General features: G+C 41.9%; 1 protein-coding gene across 6 annotated transcripts in view; it reads right to left on the bottom strand.

Moving 5' to 3' along the window:
• SASH1 (SAM and SH3 domain containing 1) overlaps positions 1-23,053 on the bottom strand; it is a 120,218-nt gene that overhangs the window by 20,878 nt on the left and 76,287 nt on the right. For 2 of the 6 annotated variants that reach the window (XM_026845467.1, XM_026845466.1), the window contains exons 9-12: positions 12,561-12,693; positions 7,702-8,537; positions 3,699-3,770; positions 1,120-1,263 (exon numbers count right to left, since the gene is read on the bottom strand). In XM_026845467.1, the coding sequence (XP_026701268.1) occupies positions 1,120-1,263; positions 3,699-3,770; positions 7,702-8,537; positions 12,561-12,693 (1,185 nt within the window). Of the gene's footprint in view, positions 1-1,119; positions 1,264-3,698; positions 3,771-7,701; positions 8,538-12,560; positions 12,694-12,894; positions 13,435-17,956; positions 18,165-23,053 lie in introns of those variants that run through there. The other 4 variants (XM_026845470.1, XM_026845472.1, XM_026845468.1 and 1 more) reach the window with 4 other exon arrangements.

The raw sequence follows: 23,053 nt of genomic DNA on the forward strand, positions 1-23,053 counted from the left end.
GTAAGGCCAAGCAGACATCAAAGCATCTTCTTATCAAGATCAAATCCTATTAGACCTTAAAATGTTTTAATTGTAAATTTAAATAACCATCACTGTAGCATTGCCCCTGGTTATGAATACGTACGGCTAATAGTACTACAGGAAAGGGCTTCTAATGTGGCAAAGCACTGCACAAAACTGGTCGTGTTTCTGCATCTCTGTGCTGTCTCCAGATTCTGCAGTTTGAGGTTGTCATTTTGACTGTTACGAAGCGTTCCTTTTACAGGCAATAACACTTTGCATGAACACCAAAAGGCAGATTTTTCCCCTTCCACATCCCCAGGGCCACAGGCAGTGCTGAAGGCCCTGCAGCCAGTACGAGGCCACTGGGGAGCGATGTCAGCCAGAGGGAGATCTGCCCCCTCCCAGAGCCATCGGCTTCCTCAGATCTTACAAATTTCAAGTGGCAAGATTGGTTTTAAACAAACACCAAAGAATTTCTGACACTCCACCAAAGCATACCAAAAGGGAAAAAGAAAGCAATTGTTCCTAGGCTACTGAAATTTAAAGACTAATTTACCACTAACATACTTCAGGTTTGCCTTTAAGAATAAATTATAAAAAACATGTAATGAAGGAATAATAGGAAAATCTTCTGCAGGATGTCCCTTTCTGACTACATTGTGCATCTGTTTTAATGGGCTGCTGCAGAGGGCAAGCTATGATGGAGAAAAGATCTGTAACAGCAGAGAGGAACCGTGTATGTGAAGTTATGCTGGGAATTTAAACTAAGGTGTAAATTGCAGATTAAATATATCACTGTGACCCTGTGTCACAGACCGGTTCCCTTAATAAATAATGATGATAGATAGAGGAATGGAAATAGAGTGTGAGATGTGTAATGCCATCAGCCACGGGCTTCTGCTGATGAGCTACTTGAATGAAAACCTGAAAATGAATTTTCATGGTTTGGCATCTCTAAGAAGCCATTTTACAGTGCAGGATTTTATAAGAACATAGGAATAAGCCACACCACGTAGTCTTGTTAGAAATTTCTTCAGAGATGCCTTGAAGCATGGGAATCAATATTGATTATCACTTCTACACTATTAAACGAATTCTATTGCAGACCTTACATACCTGCTCAGACAGAGAGCTGCTGTATTTTTTAGACATCCTTTTCTTCATGGTTTCTTTTACAGACTTCACCTTTTTGCCCAGAGATATACGGGAGGCAGAGGGTGATTTGATCACTTCTTTATAAACAAAGTCTCCTTCTTTGCCCTGCAAAATAAACCAAGGTTTCAAGCATATAAAATACAAAAGCGATTTTTTTTCCTCAGTCAACAGTCATTGCAGAGGTATCCAAGCAGACACAGGATGGCAGCATGGTGTCCCATTTACTGCTCTAAATTCACTGTTGAGACCTTGATCAAACCACTGCAGCAGTCCATTCTGCCTTATTGCTAAGGCCTGATTTGTAACCTTGACTGCAGGTACTGCATGTAGATGTGTTGGGGTCTGTTAGGATACCTTTATCCCTTTGAGTTTCAAGTAAGTATTTGACCTGACAGAAAAGCCCACGGTCTCAGGCTAAACTCTCCTGATAGGACATACAAAAGTAGTTGTGGCTCATGTTAGTCAATATTACACAGTTTAACAGGAGTAAAGGGTACCTGTGAGATTCTAGTCAAATATATATCTGTGTGTATACATATATGAATACCTACACTTGGCTACCCAAATTTACTTTCCATTTTCAGACAGGCATTCAGTTAATCTCCTCTGATGACTGTCTCTGTGCTTTTACCATGGATTGCTTATTAAAAAAAACATGCAAAAAAAGGCTACTAAATCCATCAACCATGGTTGAAAGTTACACTTGCACAGCTATTCTTAAGACACACAACAGAGTACTGCCGAACTAAATTAGCTGGTCCATATATAGTGGATGACAAAGGACGGCCACTTTGGGCACATTTAACCTTTTCTAAACCAGCTTAAAATACCTGGCATTTAGTTATGCCACAAGCACACACAAAGAATTAACATGGATCAGTTGACACTTTACCAAACTCACTTGTGTGACTCAGCCCTTATTCAGCTTGTCCCAGCAGCGTGTTAGACATGGTCTTTCGTTCTACAGTGTGTCAGGAGCCACAGCAAGGCAGCGCTATTAGAGCTACCACCAGAACCCTCCCATTGGCAAGGGTACTCCAAAAATCACAATGCAAAAAGGACCAAAATCTGTTTGGCTAAACAGATCGACTACTGAATTTGGTCTCCCACCTGGTTCAATAAATCCTTCTGAGGACAATTGAGGTACGTAAGATAACAAACCCTAAAATAAGTGTACACTAGATTCTATGTAAAAGATTTATCTTTTCTTCTGAATTTATGTATGTTTGCTACTTTATTAATGCTCTCCCAACAATAGGAATTGGAAGTAGCTGGAATTCTGACAATTATTTATTTTTTCCTTTACAAGCTGTTTATGATTACAACTTCCCTGGCAACTTTTGGTCATTTAGCAGAAATTTAGGATAGATCTTGGCCTTATCTTTTTGGAAAAAGACCTTCCACTTAATGGACTTAAATGTTTTCAAGAAAAAAAACCTTGACCTGCATACATTATTCTGGTGCACTGCATCTCTCCCACTACTGATGCTAGTAGGGTGAAATATAACATCTAGATTTCACACTTCCCTATATCAAAGCTAATCTGAACAAAATATGCCAAAGTATCTATGTTTAAAGATAAACACTAAGTTTGTAAGTTAATTTTTTTACTGAGTTGAAAATTGATTAATAAAATAACCACCCACAGTTCCGACCTATTCGGGGTAATTTATGATATTTTAAAAAAAAATTAGAAAACCAAAACCAATCCCCAAAACCCCAGCTGACATAAAAATTAATATAATGCTGGCATATAAAGTGTTTCACAATTTAGTCTTGATTTAAGTGAACAGAGAAGTTATCAGAACCAATGTTGAAACAGAAAAGAAAAACATATATTGGCAAAAGGAAAAAAACATGTTAGTAATTTCATGTGATATAATGTTCTGGCTCATTTCTGTTCTGTTGTTTTTGGCCACAGGCTGACCAACAGTAACATTGGGATCAACATGAGTAACATAAAATGGAATTAATTCTCAGGGGTTGGTGTTTTGTTTTTTTTTTTTTGTTTTTTTTTTTTAAACACAAAGAGCTGTGAGATCAATTGCGCAGCACCCAGCACAATGGCATTCTGGTCTACTCCAGAGCTCTTAGATACAATGAGAAAACAAATAATAAATCTCTTAGATAATGACTTCCACCCATATAACTCACAGATCTTCAGCGAATGAAAGTTTGCCTCGTCATTCCAAACAGTAAATATTTTTACCAAGAAAGCATAGTAATCATATGTTTTGCCTGGGGTGATGCTCTGAGGAAGTCAGACACAAGAATAGCCCACAGATGTGCCCCCAGATCTGCGCTTTGATCACTTGTTCCTGCCTCTTTACACATATGGTATATAAATACTTATACACACATGGATATGGGTGGGTATGTTATTCTCAAAGCTAAGGAAGTTTGAGGTTAACGAAGATACTCTGCTTTCTTGGATCCCCAAACTGTTATTACAGACCTAAATTACACTTCAGTCTATTATAACTCTATTGTGCATTTCATTTATGCTATTTCAAGTCCGTGCCTTCTTGTCTTAAACTCACCATTTGGTCAGAACTGTTTCCAATATGAAGGGAACGATTTGTCAAGTCAAATCCTCCAAAGCTGCAGGTTCTCTGCAAAAAAGAAAAAAAAAAAAAGGATGGATACAATTTTATCACAATGATTAGCTCACTCAAAACATCTGTGATTTGGAGAACACCAGTAAAAACAAAAATGTCTGCAAAAATGGAAACAAACAAACAAAAGGATGGGAGATTATAAATCAAGAAATCTGTTATAAAGCAATTTGAGTCATTTGTCATTTCCAGAGACAACTCCTTGGCCTAAGGTCTGGTGCTGTTGAGTCATCTATTGCCTACTCTTTTTAAAAAGAAAAAAGACTTTTTGGTCCAAGGAAACTGTTGATCTTATGCATCAAGTTTTCCAGGGTGCTGGCAACTCTACTTCAGCACTCCCATCTGCCTTCATAAATAAGTCCACAGTAGCACTGAAACAGAGAATCACCAATCTTATACAGCATTGAATAACCTACCTTCTGGGAATAGCTGCTTAGACTCCCATTTCCACTGAAATACAGGGAAATGCTAGAGGACTTGTAGGGCAAGCCCTTGGTAAGAGGAGGGAAAAAACAGACCAGCTTTCCGTAAGCATTGTGTCCCCAGAGACTCAGCAGGGCCTGATTACAGATTAGGTATTTACCATCCCACCTGCCATGATACATGGCAGCTCTGCTACTTCTGGGAGAAAGTACACTATGCTTACAGAGCCTCATTCACCTAGTGGAGTGACTCAGTTTTGGCTGAATGCACAGATGCAGTTTATCATAATCATCCTGAATAAAAAAAGAAAATCATCACTATGACACTGCTTCCCTCCCAAGAGCAGAAGGCAACCAAACTCAGTACAGTTGCATCTCCACAGCCAACCATTGTTTAACTGTGGCAGATGAGTCTCTGCGAAAGCTTTGGTATCACCTGAAAAAAGACCAGACACTTGGAGAGAATCCAGCTTTTGCTTTGCAATCCAAAAAGGTAAAACCTTTGACTTTTTATTTGGCCAAATACTCAAGTACCTGGTCCTTCCAGAAGTTTCACAGGGCAATCCAGGGAAACAAAGGCATAGTAGTTACAATTTACTTGCATGACTTCAACTCTGGGCTCTGAGTGTGGGTTGCAAGATGGGCAGATGTCTATTATAAGTATTCTCTTCAGAGTTAGAGTTGAGACAAACAGGAGGCAGAAGATCAACCACTTGTGAACTATAATTTCTTAGGGCCTGAACTACCCAACAGAGTAACTTCAAAGACACCTTAAGACTCGACTAAGCATTGGATCTATCCAAGTATATACTCACACGCACGTGAGTGTGTACCTGGGCGTCAGTGAAGACCAACCACCTGAGAACTACCAGTCTGCTTCGACACTCTATTAGAAAGAAGCAAGTGCTATAAACTGTGCAATTTAATAAACAATTATATCAATTAGTTCTATTAAAGTAAACATTCTTCCTGTCCTGTTCACTGTTAACCAGCATACATATTAAAAAGGTTGCTTTTCTAGCTTTCATGTTGGGTGCTGAGTACCTACAGTGCTTGGATGACTTCTTGTGCCCACCACAGCTCTACTAGAACTTAAAGCCCACTTTGTCTAGGCACCACACACATTAAAACCAGTGCTGTGACGCAGAATTTTTTAAAGTGCTTTTTTCCAGAAGGCAATATGACTATAACATAGCTTTTGAAAACTGTTTTTGGAAAGCATTTGAGACCAGCCACAAGTAGTAAGATCAGTTTTTAAAGCACAGCACGTTTAGCTATGAGTAACGTCATCCTTCTGTGAAGAGTCCATTCTAACTAATCTTACAGCGGATGGTAATCCCAGCAATGAAGAGAGGACATCTGGAACTGCTCTGAGCAAACTTGTCTGTCAAAGCAGTCAGAGCTCCTCTTAAAGCAGTCTTCTCAGAAAGCAAAATTCTGTTGGTTAAAAGCTTCTGAATAAACGTACCATATTAATGATGCTTATTGTTTCATTATGGACCTCCCCACACATTTAACATTTGACTTGTACTTTCAGATTCTAGTAGCGACCTTGGCAATACTGTACCAAACAAAAGGTCTGTGGATGAGGAGAGGGATATTCAATGGAATGGCCATGCAATCAAAAGTATTATCATTTTGGGAGAAAAGAAAAACTGAGGCGATTTGAAAATTTCATGCATGTCCAGGTCACTGAAACAAATATAAATGACAAAAATGAATGGCAAGGCAAGACAGAGTGACCAGTTCCACTGAATACATAGGCATTGCAATTTCCCTGAGGTTGCAGCAAACAAACATTGTGTTTCTAGGAAGGAGTGGCATTAGTTGAAGTTTGCCAGCTTTTTGTGGTTCCAGGAAGAAGTGTGTTGAAAAAACTAGTAAGAGCAGCGTGTCTCCATCATTTATCCCATTCAAATGAGGCTGGAGGAGCAGTTGACTGAGGAGTTCCTCAACAACAACAACACGCTATCCATTTCTTCTCCATTTGTATCTCTGTGAACAAGCAAAAGTCAGTCCAGATGGTTTTCATAATGAAATTACTATAGTGAGACTACTTATTAGAAGAACTGAAAAGCTTGTTTCTGTCATCTCTATTTACAAAGACAGTTTTAGAGCGTATTTTTAATTATGAGGCATCTCTAGCACATGTGAGTATGCTCTTTTGACTGAGATACCCCTATTATTCAACCCGCAGAATGATAAGTAAGGTTTCTCTTACCATTGCAATATCCTTATGGGAAAACAATGTCTTTTGAGTACAATGTCTATGAAAATAAACAGTACCCTGTGAATGGCAGGGCAAACAGTCAATGCAGAAGACATAGTGAAGCTGCCAAGAGAGAATGTTCATGGTGTTGGGTAGAAAAAACCTATCTGTTTTATGGCCAAAGAGAGAAAAGTAAACTGTGAAGGCTTGGTCACCTCCCACAGGTTATTCAAGGAGACCAAGGCTGTGACGCATATATCAAGAATACCTCACACCTGAAGAAATGATGCAGAGACCTCTCAAAATAAAATCTGTAGTTCAAGAGGAAAAGCTGTTTCTACTGTATTGTTCACTGGAATATCTTGCTTCATGTTATGGATGCACTGCTGTTTCCACCCACTGAAGTATGGAACATACCTACATTTTCAGCTAGACAACAGACTAGCTGTCTCAGCTTTGGAGATCTGGCTGGCCTCAAAAGGCAAGCTCCTAGGAAACTCAGCATCATGGTTAAGGGAACTGTCAAAACTGGGTCACATAATCAGGAAACAGCTTTGGATCTCTCTGGAATGCTCAAATCAATTTCCCCTTGTATAGCACAACTTCTTTTTTTGGCCATCCCTTGCTCCCTTTCCATCATGCTCTGAGGAAAGAGTGCCACCTTCATCCATGATAGAAAGAAGGAGCAGTGGCCAGGGACAGAGCAGAAGGGGCACTTCTAGTGGTGGTGAGCAGCAAGCAGGAAGGCAGTGTCTACATAATGTAAAAGTCCCTGTCCTTCTGCAGCTGTGTGTGTAATAGAGAAAACAGAGCTGGGTGGGTGAGTTGATGAGATGCAAATTGAGAACGGGAGGGCCAATATGAGGCAATGACAGCAGGAGAGAAACAGAGCACAGTTGACTAAGGATGCTCTAATCCTCTGAAAATTTTATTAATTTCTCGTATCCCTTTAAGAGAATACTGACTCCCAAAGCATCACAAAGAACATACTCAAAGCTCCTCTGTTCACCAGTGATCTCAATTTCTGCACTAGGTGAATTTAAAAGGCAGCATTTTGTCATATTTGCTTTCGCACACTTGAGTTATTCCGTAGACATAGAAACTTCAGACTCAACAAAACTCTTCTCTGATGGGATTATACCAAACTCTTCCCTTACAGCTGAAATACAGTGCTTAAGATTTTCTAATGCAAGAAAAGCAGAAGCACTGAATTTTAGTTAAAAGTATAGAGCAGGAAGTGTTGACTGCAACCTCATAGAAACTGGAAGACCACCTTCATGGCAACTCTTTGACTCACAGACTTTTGGTGGATTCTCAAGAGAACCCTTTTAGTACAGCGATCCACTGTGGCAGCCCACTTCCTCTTGGCCTCCTCATCCTCCTCCAGCAGGCATCTCCTCAGGTCCTGCTTCTCGGCCTTGCTCAGGGTCCTGTCAGTAACGGGACGCACCAGCTGTGAGAGGTTGAGGTGACTGTACAGGCTTCTCTCCACCACATAGGTAATATTGAACTCGCTGACAGAAGGGCGCCCTCGTAGCCTTCTGTTTGGGAAGCCACAACCTCCACCCCCTTTCGTTTTGTGCCGCAGTAATTGTAGGTCGCAAGTTGTGGTGGATGCTCCTTTCCTAGCAGGGCGCTGGCAAAGAAAAGCTCTGGAACAGGAATAGTTAGTATCCGTTTTCTTCAATCGGATCTGCTTCCTTACACTCTGAATCTCCTCCAGGGACACCAGAAGATGGTGCTTGTGCCTGTTGCTGTCATAAAAGCAAATGCTTTCTGTACTTACCCCATGGCTCAGTGAGCCGAGGCTCTTCTTCATCTCCCCATCTGTCAAGGAGCGGCAAACTTTCTGGGTCTTCTCCTCTTCTGGGTAAGAGAAAAATGTCCCAAGTTTCTTGGGAGGCTTGATAAGGCCACGGCTATCAGTTTTGCTGAAGGTCTTCACCAGCTTCCGGTTAGCTCCCCATGTATCAAGACTGCTAGATGAGGGCGAAGTAGTGAGTGAGTCTGAATCGTCCTCTGGCTGCTTCTCACAAGAGCCGTCAAAGTAGAACTGCTTCTTATGAACTCCAGAGTAAAGTGCCGATCTGTCATCCAGTATAGGAGAGCTGTCGAGTGAGTGCTCTTCCACACCTACAGGGGACAAAAGCAGCACACCACATGTCATCGTTCATAATTCACCAAGATGTTTCCCTATAGAGCCTTACTGTATTTATTTAAGATACCACCCACTTAAAACGGAAGTAAACTTTTCCTGATATAAGCAGCCCAGAAGGTGAGCAGATAAATCTGAAGCAGTTTCTCTCATTTGTGAAGTGAGAATTCTGGGATGAGTTAACAGTAGACAGATGACAGCATCCTGTAAGTAAACTCATTGTTATTTTAAGTTTCTCTCTTTCATCTGCAGCTAAGACCACAGATGGTCTCACTAAGCACCCCTTAAAAGCTGGAACTGGGATCTGTTTCTCATGTTTTTCTTCTGATACTTGCATATGATGCTCAGCTATAGTGAGATTATAATCCGTCAGAATTATATCCAGGTATTAAAAACCAAACAACTATCTCTCAGGTTCAGTTTTCCAGTACCCAGTGCTGTTGCTGCTGCTGCTGTAGAAAGCAGTATTCTTCCCATAAAGCTATGGAGCTGAGCTCCAGGATGAAATTAAAAGTTCTGTGTTTTCAGTAGAAAGAGGCACCAATTTTAATCACACAGAATTTACTTGAACAGATACAAAGAAAAAAAAAGAAGGTTAAATTGTGGGTGTGCCAATTTTAACGGTGTCCTAGTAATGACAGAAGCACTTGGTTTTCACCAAATATATATTTCACAGAAAGGGAAGACAACTTTTTGCAACACAAGTACTGGATATGGGCAAACAGCCAGGTCTCATTTCTGGAGTGGAGAGAAGAGAATGAAAGACCTGAAACCGTAAGTACTTTCCACATTTACCATTTAAGAAACTTTTCTCTGGTGCTTTCTTCTGAGCAAACTATAGGCTCAGGTATTAGATGCAGTAACAAGGAAAGTCAAACAAGAGTACACACCCTCCTCAGTCCTGCCTGACAAATTTCACAGCATTCATAGGCATGTATCAGAAATACACATAGAAACATGACTGTAATTATTTCTTGCCAGAATGAGTTTCTTGCCTGACTCAACTTGCCTTCATATTTGATTGCTTCCACAGTCTTACAGCAGAGCTAAATTTGAACCATTATCAAAATACCTATGCTTTACTAAACTCAGTAACAGGGGACACATTTCAAGATGAAAGAAGATCAGTTGCCATGCACAGGCTTCCTTGTCTCACCTTCAGTTCATTCTGTTGGCAAAACATATTTGACATGTATTTGCTGAAACCTGAGATGCTATTTTACCAAGATTAAAGCTCACTGTGACAGTGAAGGGATAGTGGATCACATCTGACACAAAACTTTCACTTTTGAAAACTTTTCTGGGGTAGGTCTGTAGACTGGAGTCTGATTTTAACACCACTTACACTGGCTGTCTCGCTCTTTTTCCCTTCTACTTCTCAATTTGAACAGAAAATAGGCATTCTCATGGGACTGAATGTGTGCTGATAAACAACTTCAGTCCACTGAGTAAATATGTTTTTAAACAGCTTGTAAAATATGCATTGTGTGTCAACACTGTAACAGATGTTATTTGGAGTGAGTCCATGACACAAAGCCATAATGACACAGATGTAGATGCAATTTGTTTTTAAATGCTATATAAGAATGGTGCCCAGGACTTAGGAAGCTTCAGTTATTTAGCTCACTAGTAGCAGACTAACACAAAATACACATAGATTCAGATACTGGTACATTCTAGTGAGTATCAGATCATCCAGACATAGATTTAGTGTGGTAACACAGTCAACAGAAGTGTGGAAGAAGGACCTGGGACTATGGTAGTTTTCTTCAAAAACTACAGGAATGTATAAGGGAAATATGGCAAAGTTGTTTTCAGTGAAGAAATATTTCAGGAGGTTTATAGGGAAACTTCCTTCTGGGGAACTGCACAACAGTTTTCAAACCAAGCCTAGTCTCACATTTCGTTAAAGGGTGTTGAACACTGATGAATTTATTGAAATTTTACTGATGTTACTCAACCAAATTTTATAGCCAACTCCCCAAAACCTAACCATCTAGGATTTCACATTACTTCACATTTGTAACACAGATTCAAGTAATTGCAGCAAACAGCTCAAGAACGGATCCAGTCAATTTCAGGTAACTCGGAAGGCCAGACAGCAATCCCCGAATTTGACCACAGTATTTTTTGTGATCTTGCAGAGCCCTCTGGTATATCCAAATAGGAATACAGACCTACATTATGAGATATGGGGATGGATAGCATTTATGAAGCACTTTTAAACTGCCACATGAAAACTTGGGTGTGGGGAGAATTTACTGAAAGTCATAGATATTTACGCCTCATGTAGACTTGGCTACTTAAGGGGCCTTCTACTTATGTAGAAGTTATGCAGAAGTAATCCACGTTGTTATTCAGCAATAATTGCTACAGTTTCCCAAGAGACCATCTACAAAGGAACTCCAGAGTGCAAACTCAAGAGTTATCGATAATTAATTCAGAAAAGCCTGGAGTTAAAAAAGAGAAGACAGGCAGGAGATGGAGAAAGAAGGAAGCAGAGAAAGTTTTTTTTGGGGAGACAATTGTTATTTCAGTGATTTTTCTGTGGGGGGCAGGGGTGGAAAACAGGGAGGAAAAAAAACCCCGGACAGGACTGGGACACTTAAGTGAAAGACTGAAGGAGAAACAGAAACTGAGGTAAAGCACCATAAGAGCAGGAATAGAGGGTGAAACAGTTAAGATGATGATGGGAAAGTCTGGTCAAACTGCAGGAAGGCATCTTCACACCCAGTGGCCCCTGGGCTGCCTGTTCCTACCCCTGGAGTCTCTGGCTGATTGCTCCCTGCAGCTTTTCCCAGGCCCACAGGGAAGGAGGGGGTAGGAAAGGCCTCTCTGTGGTCCCTTCCCAAGAGCAGGGTCAGAATAGCCCTGTTTTGTTTGCCCTTTCTCATAAACCATGTTTTTGCTTCCAAGGTAACCCAGCTTTATGCTCACCCTATGAGGTGACAAAACCTTTTCAGACCAAGACAGCTGCCCAGTCCAGAGCTCTAGACTGGCCACGCATTTCACACCAGCCAGTAACAATCATCGCACAGGAGAGGCAGGCTAGATCATAAATCTGCCAACGGCTTCCTGCAACATACCCCAGACGACGCACACATTCTCTTTAAATGCACTACGGAGAAATCATAAGAGGGCTCAGCTCACTGCAAAGCTGAGGGGAATCAGCATATGATCCCGGGAAGGCCACTAACATAGAGAGGTGCCCACAATTCCAGTGAGGACTCAAGCAGGGCTGCACAGAGAGGCTCCTGAGGCTCAGGCTCCATTAATCTGAGTGCTCACAGACAGATACAGGTCCTCTGGAGTTAATTCTACAGCACGGCATTCCCAGGAACTGAACTCCGCTTCCCGTTTCCCCACCCTCCTCCTCCTCCCTTCTCTCCCCCTCTCTCTTGGCAGCAGGGCTCATTCAGGAGCCAAACTGCAAGCAGGCTCCCCTAGAAGTAGGAGTTAATATTACACGAGGCAGTTGCTATCCCACAATAATGTCTGATAGAGTTTCTGTACTTCTGCCCCAGAATGATGCCATGTGGCACAACTCTACCACCAACCAGCCACTACTCTCTCAAAACTAGAAAGAGCTTCACCTGTGTGCTGACCCAGGCCTTGGAGGAGGGAGCAACATGGTGGTGGCTGCGCTTACCTCCTTGCTGAGCCTGTGGGGCAGCTGGTTGGGATTGCTCCTACTCTTATTTCCATCCCAGCATGGGTCAAAACACGTAAACCAAGTTCTAATCTCTTAATGAGGGGCTCTCCAGCGCTGCTCTGGGAATACCAGGAGATCAGCAGTAACCACATCCTAGGCTGTCACTTTCCTCCTTCCAGTCTCAAAATACAATTACTTGAGTAAGGCATGCACCACAGACAAGGCAGTCTTTCCTACCGTCCCTTAAGAACACTCCACCCCTACCTCCCCCAGCCCTTCACTTTCTGTCCTCCCTCAACAGAAACATGTATTCACAGAGAATTTTAACCACATGCATGTTGCTTTTTACCTTCTGTGCTGGGTTTTTTCATTTCTTCCACTCTTATGAGTTTCTTCCTGACCCTGCGAGTAGAATTCACCAGCTTGTGCAACCTCTTAAACTTCACCGACTCCTCTGTTTCATCATCAGATTGTTCTCTTGACTGGCAAAGAAACAAAGTGAGTATTAATAAAGCAGTAGTTCCACGGCTTGCTCCTTCAAGTCAACCTAGCTCATCTGCTGCACTGTGTCAATGCAGCTCTGTAACTGGTGTTATATTTTCAGCCCAGGTCAGACAGAAACATTTAAATTACTGAGAGTTTTCTTTTTTTTTTCTTTTTCTTTTTCTGAAACCATGACATACCATTTTGATTTCTAAATCTGTGCAACGTAAGATCCTAGGCATTGAAATGCATTCCTGCCCTTGTCTGTCTTCCCATGCATTGTGTAATAACTACTTCCACGTCCTCTCTCAGTACGTTTCAGGCAGGACTCTTTCCCAGGACTCTTCTTACCATACCAGTTATGCTCCTGTGGTTTGGGTCAGTCACTGGTCTGTCTGGCATCTCAGAACTTGCTGTTTAAACCTGGTTATAAACAGCTTCTCCAAACTGAAGCTCTGTCATTGACGACTTCTCTTTTTTTCCCCCCCCAGTCTTCCCAGAAAATCAAAAACAGCAGCACAAGAAAGGGACGGGAAGGAAAAGGAAGGAAGGAGGAGACCTCATCTGCCTTGCTCATGAACTGCCACAGCTATAAAATATTCCCTTCCTCCTCCCTACACTCCTCCTGAAGGCTCTCGAGGCTGGAATTAAGATGGACACAGCATTCCTCCAGCACTGACCAAGGGAAAACTCTGACCTTTTCAGATATACAGTGCAGTCCATATTCCCCAGCATCCCGTTTCGTTTTGCATCTGATCCAGTATGCTCAGTTCCAGCTGTTTTCCCTCAAGTATCAAGCATTACAGAGACAAAAAAAAATTCCCCTCTCTCCAGCAGCAGTGACACAACAAGCTGAAACAATCCATTCCTTGTGAACAAGACGACGACTTCGATTTTCGAGCCAGATCCAACGTTCAATGTGCTACTTCCTCTGTTTTAATCAGTTCAGAATGTGGAAGGCAGTGGGGGGAGGGGAAGGGAACGGGAGAGCAGAGGAGAGGAGGCTGGTAGGGCTCTCCAGCTCGGCCAGGAGAGCCCTGGCACTCTGCACTGCTGCACATTCCTGCACGCAGCGTGGGCTCCAGCTGGAGCGCGGTATGGATCATATACCTTACTTTGTTTTCACCGCAGTCCCAGCCAGTGCGCTGCGTTCCTAATGGTTGGCTCTAAAAACCCTCATGCAACTTCCTGTCGGCACAGCTATCTGGGTTTCCGCAGCACGCTCATCCTTTTTTCTCCTTCTCCTTAATTAAACTTTTAAAAAAAGAAAAAACCCCAACAAACGTATGCCAAAAAAAAAAAAAAAAGCCACCCTCTTCTCCTTCCCCATCAAAAATGCTGTCTGCTTATCCGGAGATTGAATAAAAGACAGGTCAAATATAAAAACGTTTTCTGCTTTTCTAATACACTTAAATATCAAGATGTGGTCATAAACGTAGATGCCATGGGGCAGGACACTGATTAGCAGTTGCATGAGTATGCTTTCAAAGGCACCAACAGTGCCTGAAGGAGCCAGAGCAGCTCTGAAAGCCTACCTCACAGGCACACACCTCCCAAGGCCAGCAGAACCACACCAGAGCAAACTTCAGCCACTTTCTGCAAGGGCACTGGCAATTACTGATTTCCTACAAACTTCATGTTACTCCAAAACAAGAAGGAATACCAAATGGACCACATATGGCAGTAGGAATTGCCATTCTGCCATCCGAGAGCCACAGAAATGTGTTTGTTATGGGTACAGGCTGGTAGGTAATTAATAATCTTCCTTCAGGAAAAACAGGGCTGTAAAGAGAAGTACCAGACTTGTTTATATCAAGATAAATTAAGCAGCAAAATGAGCATTAATTCAGAGATCATGGCTGGGACAACTTAGTGACATGTCAAACAACAAGACAGACATATTTAGATAAGATGATGAATGGATTATTGACTGTAATCAAGAAGTTCAGTCAAGACTTCTTAGGCCATTAAGCGCATCCTGGCAAGCAACCATCATGCATACCCTGCACTCAAGATATGTTTATTTTAAATGCAATCACTCTAAGTCATTGCTTTCCTTCATTACTTTGCATAAACCCTTGGTTTGCAAGACTACTGTTCGTAAAACTGTGAGCTCTGTTAGACTTAGAGAATGGCTCATATCTGGTCCTCCCACCCAGGATTTCATTAAAGAATAACCAACTAGCCTTACTTTTGCACCACTGGTATTCGATAAAGAACTGTCTCCCTCAGGGTTATGAAGACTCAACAACAAGAAAAGTTTTTAGAATGTCTGTCATTTGCATTCAGGACTACCACCATGAAAGCGAGCATCAAAATAGCCTCAGTGCAAGGTACTGACATCAAACCTGAGTGGGTGGTACAGGGCGTCCCAACCACACTTCAAAATAAATAAGACCCATTGTAATCAAGCGCCAGCTGGTTTTCCCTACCACTTCAGGACTCCTAACACCCTTTGAGCCAGGGTCCTCTGCCAGCAGCGACAGTGCCAGCGCCTGCCTGAGAGAGATGAGAACAGTTCTTGTTAAACACAGGAGCTGCTGGACAATGGACTGACTGAAAACAAAGTCAAGTGGCATGCAAGATCCTCTGTAAAAGAAAAAGATGGCTAATAAGTTTATGCAAAAACGCTTAAAAACACCCGCGACTACATCAGTGGTGCTGATCAGGGAACTTGAAAGTGAAACATTCGAAAAAGGGTTACTTTTGATTCACTTCCTGGTTTTGAAACTTTTTTTTTTTTTTTTTAAATGCCTTGAAATTATCAAAAGTTTCCATTTTGGCACATGGGAAACAGAGCTTAATTTTCCAGCTCAGGCAATGCTTTCTTTCACAGCTAATATTAAACAGAAATGTAAAGCATTCAGGCCCATAAGTGACATATTTGGAAATCACTGAACTTCAACGCTTTGACTTCCCTGACCCACTCTACCCTCCCTGCTTCCATGGTGACCAAATTGCTTTTTTTGGTGGCTGTCCATTACTTCAGATGGGAAAATCACCCCAATCTCCCCAACGCATGGCGGGCTGGGCAAATGGCTTCCTGGACAGCTCTAGCAGCCAGGCCTTGGCATGGGGCTTTGATGCAGACAGCTGCCAGCCCCCCTCTCACCCTCTCCCCCGTTAACAAGCGCTTCAGTGTGCTGCAGCACTGCAAAAGGGTAGACACAGTTTGTTAAAGAGGGAACGATGCATCTGCAAGAGGCGAGGCCGAACGCTCTCTGGCTTGGGAGGAGGCCATGCTGCACCCCCCTCCACCAATGCCTCCCAGCCCCTGGCACATGGCTGTCCCATTAGGCCAAGCCTCGGTGTCATTAACGTGCTGGTAAAACAGCCAGGACCCCTCCATCTCCCTGTCCCTCCGTGCACCACTGGAACAGGCCTCTCCCCGTGCTCCAAGGGGAAAACAAATGGATTTGCAGTACTGCAAATAGGAACAACTTAACTTCCATCTCCTCTGCTCCAAATTTTTCCGTTTGAAAGCCCATATGGCTCAACTTTTAATTATTTTGGCTAATGCTGTATGTAGTAATTCTGTGGTGAATGCTTAAGTGTTTCATTTCTGGTTTCCAGGGCAACATTACATCAGATTGCAGACAGCTGGCTCCACAGCCTTAAACCATAACAAATTGGCCAAAGCTGATGCACAAAAATCGCGCTTGCTTTAAAGCGAGCACAGGGCTCGGCTGGGCTGCCGGGGACACGGCGAAGCCTGCGGGGCCCCCTTGGCGGGGCTGGCCGGGCGGAGCCGCCTCTCCCTTCGCTGCCTGGAGCAAGTGCATCCCCGACATCTGCAATGCTCTCACGGTGCGGAAACCAGCCAGCTTGGAGAGCTCGGCTGCACAAACGCGCAAAGGACTACAGGGAAACAGGGACTAAATTAACAGCATCTGGAAATACCGAGGACTGCATGCAGAGGACTGCAGCCACCACGTACCACATGGCTGGAAAAGTATGGAGAGGCCAAGGCCCATCCCCACCACCCAGCTCTTCGCCGCTGACAAACGTGGCCACAATTCTATGAATATGCTCAGAAATCCAGGAGAGATCAATTCCCTCTGCTACCTCTAGCGTCTCTTCTGCTTGGAAAACTTCTCTTTGTACACCTCTAAAGGCCACGCTTTGCATCACCTCATATGTAAGATCAAAGTAAAAGGCTTTACGTTCAGAAACAAATAGGAAATTAGCACATGTACTTTGATATTCAAGGAGCTCTCTACGGTTCTGCTCCCAGCACCCTCTTTGCTTTCTCTCCCACTTTTCTCAAGCAGGCTCTTTGCTGCTGCCTACTCTGGAGGCAGGGCACATGCCTTGCTCTGCCACTCTCTAACATCCAGCCCATTTCACATGCCATGGAAATAAATAACCTCCCCCTTTGAATTAGTGCTTCACACACACACACACGCACAGAGAGAAAACTAACATTTATTAGGGTACTTGGAATTAATTGGCAAAATGTAAACCAGAAGTAGCTAGCTTTCGGCAGGACTCTGTTCGGAAACACTTCAGGGTTATAGCAGCAGCCCTTAAAAAACATGATAGGCAAAGCCTGCTAGCAAGGTCCTAATAAAAATGTTAAAGAAACACTAGGACAATGTCCAGTTAAAGCTATCATAACTGATTAATCTGTTTCAGCCCCATAAACAAAAACATATGTGACTTTTACATGAGCTGTGTGAAGCCATTTAGAGAGATATTAAAACTTTACAATTCATTTTATGTCCAATAATAGTTCAGCCCCAAATTGCAATCTCTAGGAAATCTCCCATGTAAGAAATAAGGAAATCTCAGTATCTAATTAAGCACAAGTTGAAATTATTTTTGGCTATCAGACAATTCTTGTTCAGCAAAGTGGGGCAAAAAACATTTAGACTCATGGGCACATCACATCACATGCCCCAGCCCTGGCTAGCTCACTTCAGAACTATGAGCTCTATAGTAAACGCAAAGAGATTTTGCTGTTCTCTTCAGGAGACGTGGCTACACGTGTCCTTTCTTCTTTGTAACAGGCTTTACATCCGCCAAAAAAACCAACCATTCTAACTTTTAAAAAATTTTTATTAAAGATGCCTGGATAAAGTCAGAGACAGGAAAATAGAACAGAAAAGAACTTAAAAGCCCAAGCAAAGGAAGAGGAGAACTGAGAAAAGCTATGCATGCTGTGCTGTGCCTAAGAATAACCACAAAAGCCTTTTCTCTTTCTCCCTGCCTGAAACAGGAGGCACATCCTTTCCACATCACGCTACATGCTCAGTGACTTACCAGCTTCGGCATTTATAGGCCTAAAGCTCAGTTTCGAGTAATTCCCCCTGAGTCCTCAACTGCTGTCAGCTTCGTAACCCTAAAATTTAGGAGCAGACCCTTCTTCTTAAGTATTGTATTCGCTCCGAATCTTGCGCACAAAATGCCTCTTCTCTGGAGTTACATTATCAGACACCAAACTGGCTCCGATTCCAGCGCTGAGTATGTAAAGAAGAAAAAAAACGTGATGCTGGACTCAATTAGCTGTTTTCTGCTCACTGATTGATTCCCCCAGTTACTCGCTAGCTGCATAACTTGCAAGAAAGGCATAAGTCATCAGCTCTAAGCAAATCTTCTATTCACCACAAGGAAAAAAGGGAGTGTTGTACATGGCAAACAATCCCTGTTTTCACTGACGAAGGCTTGCTGACCTCTTGCTGGCCTCCAGTTCCTTAATTACTGTCTATGGAATTTCAGTGAAAGAAAAAAATACAGAGAATCTCTGCAAAACCAGGACGAAGACTGACCCTCAAACACGACCGCTAGAGTGGAGGCTGTGTCTATAGGAAATATAACTTAAGCCCTTTACCAGACTTTTTTTATTTTCACTTTTCAACTCTTTTGACAAAAAGCCCCCCTGAGAATTTCCCCTTATAAAGGGCTAATTTGACAGAAAAATAAACCTTGCTTAAATGTTTTTTAAATTAGTGAACTTAGATACTGTTTTTTTCTTTTCCCTTGGTTTCAGTGCTATATAAAAAAAGAACATCACTAAGAATTGGAAAGGCAAACGATGTTTAATTCAGAGATCTCAGACTGGTCTAGAATTAACCATGTTGTGGCTTTATGAAGCATTGTAGCATGACTTCCAACTTCTCCTCCTAGGCTGGGCTCAGACCTCCCTTTCTAAAAACACAGACTCAGAGATGCTCAAATAAATTGGCACTCCCCTTACAGTCAACCATACCTAATTCCAAATCTTGAGACAAATCCAGAATTTGGAAAATTCTTCTCAGAACAAAAGAAAACACGCACCAAAACCTCTACAAATTAGAAACACTGATACTCACTGGTGGAAAGCAGTAGCAAAGGCATACCACAACAGCACCTTCTCTAAGCCAAGTAAAGATTCCCTTTACTCAGGAGCATACCATCAATGGTCAGTTAATTTGGATTCACCATAGATCAATCACTCTGTGAAATCACAGCAGGACAATATATCTGCTTCCTCTGATGACTGGCTAATTTTAATGAGCCACCTAGCCAAATACCCTTTTTCAATTTCTCCATCTTTTGTACTAGTGACCATACACAACTTTTCTACTCCCTAGTGATCAAGTAAACTAGGTTTACTGGCATGTTGTAGCTGGGTTCTTACCCTTGAATTACTTAAGCCCCAAAACTCTGATGTAAAACCCTATGGAAAATTCTAAACTTCAGATAAAACCAGCTAGTGGTCTCCAATTTCAATAACATACCAGCCCACATCAAGTGAAACATGACAGTGACTTCCTTGAAATGTATCCCAAATTCCCTTAAAAGTTCATGGCCACGAGTGAAACTGATCTAAGTTTGGGGCTTTGCAACTCGAGTTTTGAAGGTTTTGGTTTTCATTAAGAAAGTTTAGCAAACCTCTAATCCTCGCAGAGGCTGTTTGTAGAAAACTGTGAAGTCAGCTGCGATATCCTGAGGTTACAAATAAAGGCCTTCAAAATTTTTAAGAAAATGAATAGAGGTCATAAATGTTTTTGCCACTTCACGTAATTAACCACAAGACCATGAATTGCAAGGGCCGTGTAAGTCTAAGACGTGCAGTGGAAGTGTCAGCCCCCCCAGGTAGCCATGTCTGTGTTTGGTCTCTGATTACTTACACGGAAATCAAAGGAGTATCCAATGGCTAGTTTGGTGAAAGATATATTACACATTAGCTGGTGACAACATTGTTTGCTGAAATTAGTGGGAAATATTTGTCATAAGTAACAAGAGCACAAAAACTTAGTTCTCCCAGGAGATCTGTCTTGATACTAGAATAGCTGCTTAGGCAAATTCCTAGATGTTAACTGTTTCCAGGTTTTAGTTAAATAGTTGAGAAGCACATTGCTGATGTTTGCATCTGCAGGCCAGACACATTTCCTCATGGTGAAGTGTTTCTCTCACTGATTAGCATAATTAATTTTAATGACATTGCAACTGTACGCATGTACCACTTGTCATAGGTATATGTGACAGAATGAAGCTCTGCATTACATCATTCCATATCTATTATGATACAGCATTCTTTTCCAGTTCTCCTGCAGACTCCTCTACACATGGGGAAGAGCATCTCTTAACAAGGCTCTCTCAACTGCATCTTGTGTTTTGGCAAGGCTAAGAGTGCCTGGGGCGAATCCCTACTCTTTGGTGTACGCTGTACTATTAATAGAGTACACCACTGGTGCTGGAAACCAACCTTCCTGCATTTCGGAAAATGAAGGATGGAACTGCAATACATGAAATACAGCAAAATTCATATCAGAGAAAAAAAGAAAAAATAAAACAACAACCAACAACACAAGAGAATGAGAGCCCTTTAGTGAAGGGTGCAGTAATATAAATTACATCCTATATTATTTTCAACAATTAAACTCTTAATGTTACCGTCCTAAGTGTAAGGAAGGAAACACCAGTGGCAGGGAGGGGGGGCAAGTGGTAACCAACAGGAGCGCAATTAAAATTTTCTATTGTACCACAAGTAAAGATTATTCAGCATGGGTCTGCCAAATAGGGCAGTGAAACACATGGCTTTTGAGATTCCCAATTCTTGAACTGAGCAAGGCTTTGTTCCAGTTTAACAGGCTTGGTCTTAGAAAAGATGGGGGCAGGGAAACCACATTATGGATTACAGCATCTCCTGCTGGCTGATGGATGCAGGGAGAATAGGAAAAAGCTGTTACCGCTCTCCCCACCCTCTAGGTAATAAGCAGAGAAATGAGGCAGCTGCTCAAGGGCAAAAAGGTATAAAAAAGCCAAGTAACGTGTTGAATATTAAATTAATTTGCCTCCTCACTTCCCACCCTCCCCAAATATGTTGCCAAACATTTTGCGGTAAAGTAGGCTTCTCTGAATGTAGTCAAAACAGAAGTGGTTATGAACACGCTTCATTACAGTCACTGCCTGTGTGTTACTGTAAGCTCTCTTCTCTGACTCATGATAGCAGGAAGATTTTCTCAGAGACCTTACAACAAGACTAACTACATGCAGTCTTCACATCCGCAGCAGCAACTCCTACTGGCAACGAGCAGGAGGTTTACTTGGGCTATATTACTGCCAACTGCTCAGTACAATCCCGTGGTGACAATGTTCAGTCCCACTAGGGACACATATCTAGCCAAGTTGTACCTGATGACAACATGGGCAGGTCTTGCATGGTAAATAGCACTTGAAGTGATATAGTTTTATTCCTAAATAAATGTATTTCTCCTGCAAATTCTAAAGCATTCTGGAAAATTTCAGACAAAATATGTAGAACACTGTAAGCAGTGTGTTTACCAAAGCCAATATAAACACACTGATGGTCTCTCACTCTGTTATCATCACTCCACAGCACTGACCTTACTTAAAACTTTGTGTTGTGTCCTGGGAACTGTAATGACAATTTGTGTTACTCTCATGAAGGTTTTTGTATTACTATACCCATGGGAAACCCTGCTCTTATGCATGCATAGACAGGGGGGAAAGATCATAACAAAGTATGTCCTAATTCTTTTGCTACAAGCTTTCACTGAGAGGTGATGCACACCGTCCCTGAGATCATTGGAAAAGAAGAGCAGCCCATCACCTCCCAGGACAGGTCCCTGTGGTAGGCACATAGTGTGAGAATTTGCCACTATCATTTTGAAGTTGTGTCCTATTATAAGCTCTTTCTTCATCATAACTGTTATTAAGCACTGACAGTCTTATAGCAACTTGGATAGTAATAATAAATACAGCATCCAGTACAATGGGGCACATCAGTGCCTTTCAGAAAATCTTAACACAAATTGGGTCACTAGACTCTAGGGAGCAAAGATGAAAGCTCTGCATTCATTCATAACCATGCTCATCATCGACTCCCCTCCATTACTTCAAAAAGCATGGAGGGCCTGGAGGCGGAAACAAGCTCTCTAAGAAGAATCAAAACATAGAAACATCCTCTTCCATGCTTCAGCCTTTCATGGAAAAAAAACTTACAAAAAATGGTGAGTCCCATGATAAGAGCAAAAACCAGGCTAACAGTGCATAGCTTTCAAAATATGCAAAGTATCCATGTTGCTTCAGCTTAAACACTACTGTTTAAATTAAAAAAATCCAACTCATCATACCCTAGTCTCCACTGATATCCAACGCTGATTCCCAATATGCATTGACTTTGAGTATAGTTCTAACAAGCTAAACTGACTATACCAAAGGAAGAGCTTTTTCCCAAATGCTGTAACAGTCCTTGTAGCATAAGGAATAATAATGTTAACAAATGCTTAAACATTTTAAGAATCCATCAATAATATGAATAAAAATTAATTTTAAAATTTCTGTATTTAGGAAGTATCCACAATCTGAGCCACTGGAATACAGTATAACCCTGAATAATGTGAATTTTCTGTACTTACACTTAGATTTACTCTCAAGGTAATTGGTGCTACAGAAGTTATATTGTAACTATTTCTTTTCTTCCTACTGTTCACACTTACAAACAACACAGTAATGACTGTCATGAGTCAAGAGATAATTCTATCAGACTTCATCTTCTGTCAGAGTCAGCTTTGTACCATAGGAAATACAATCCTGATTCAAAAGCTTCAGCATCTCTCAGACTGAAATGAATATGACCCAAAGACCATTCTCATCTGTTAATTCTGCCTTTGACACTGGTCATAGACACAAACCCAGTAATGCACACCCTTTCAACTTTTAGCCCCATTTAACAACTTGGTAAATGAAAATGTCCTCAGGAAATAATACGAAAAACATGGGAAAGATTATCTCACTCCAGCTAGAGCTGCTGCTGTGTCGACTTGATTTGCTGCTGTCTGTTACAAAGCAGGTTGATACAAGATGGAAACGAGAGGCAATGCAAAGGGGAGTGTTCCCCATCATCATCAT

The sequence above is a fragment of the Athene cunicularia genome (assembly GCF_003259725.1).
Source record: "Athene cunicularia isolate RWA chromosome 3 unlocalized genomic scaffold, athCun1 chr3_part1, whole genome shotgun sequence".
NCBI classification, from domain to species: domain Eukaryota; kingdom Metazoa; phylum Chordata; class Aves; order Strigiformes; family Strigidae; genus Athene; species Athene cunicularia.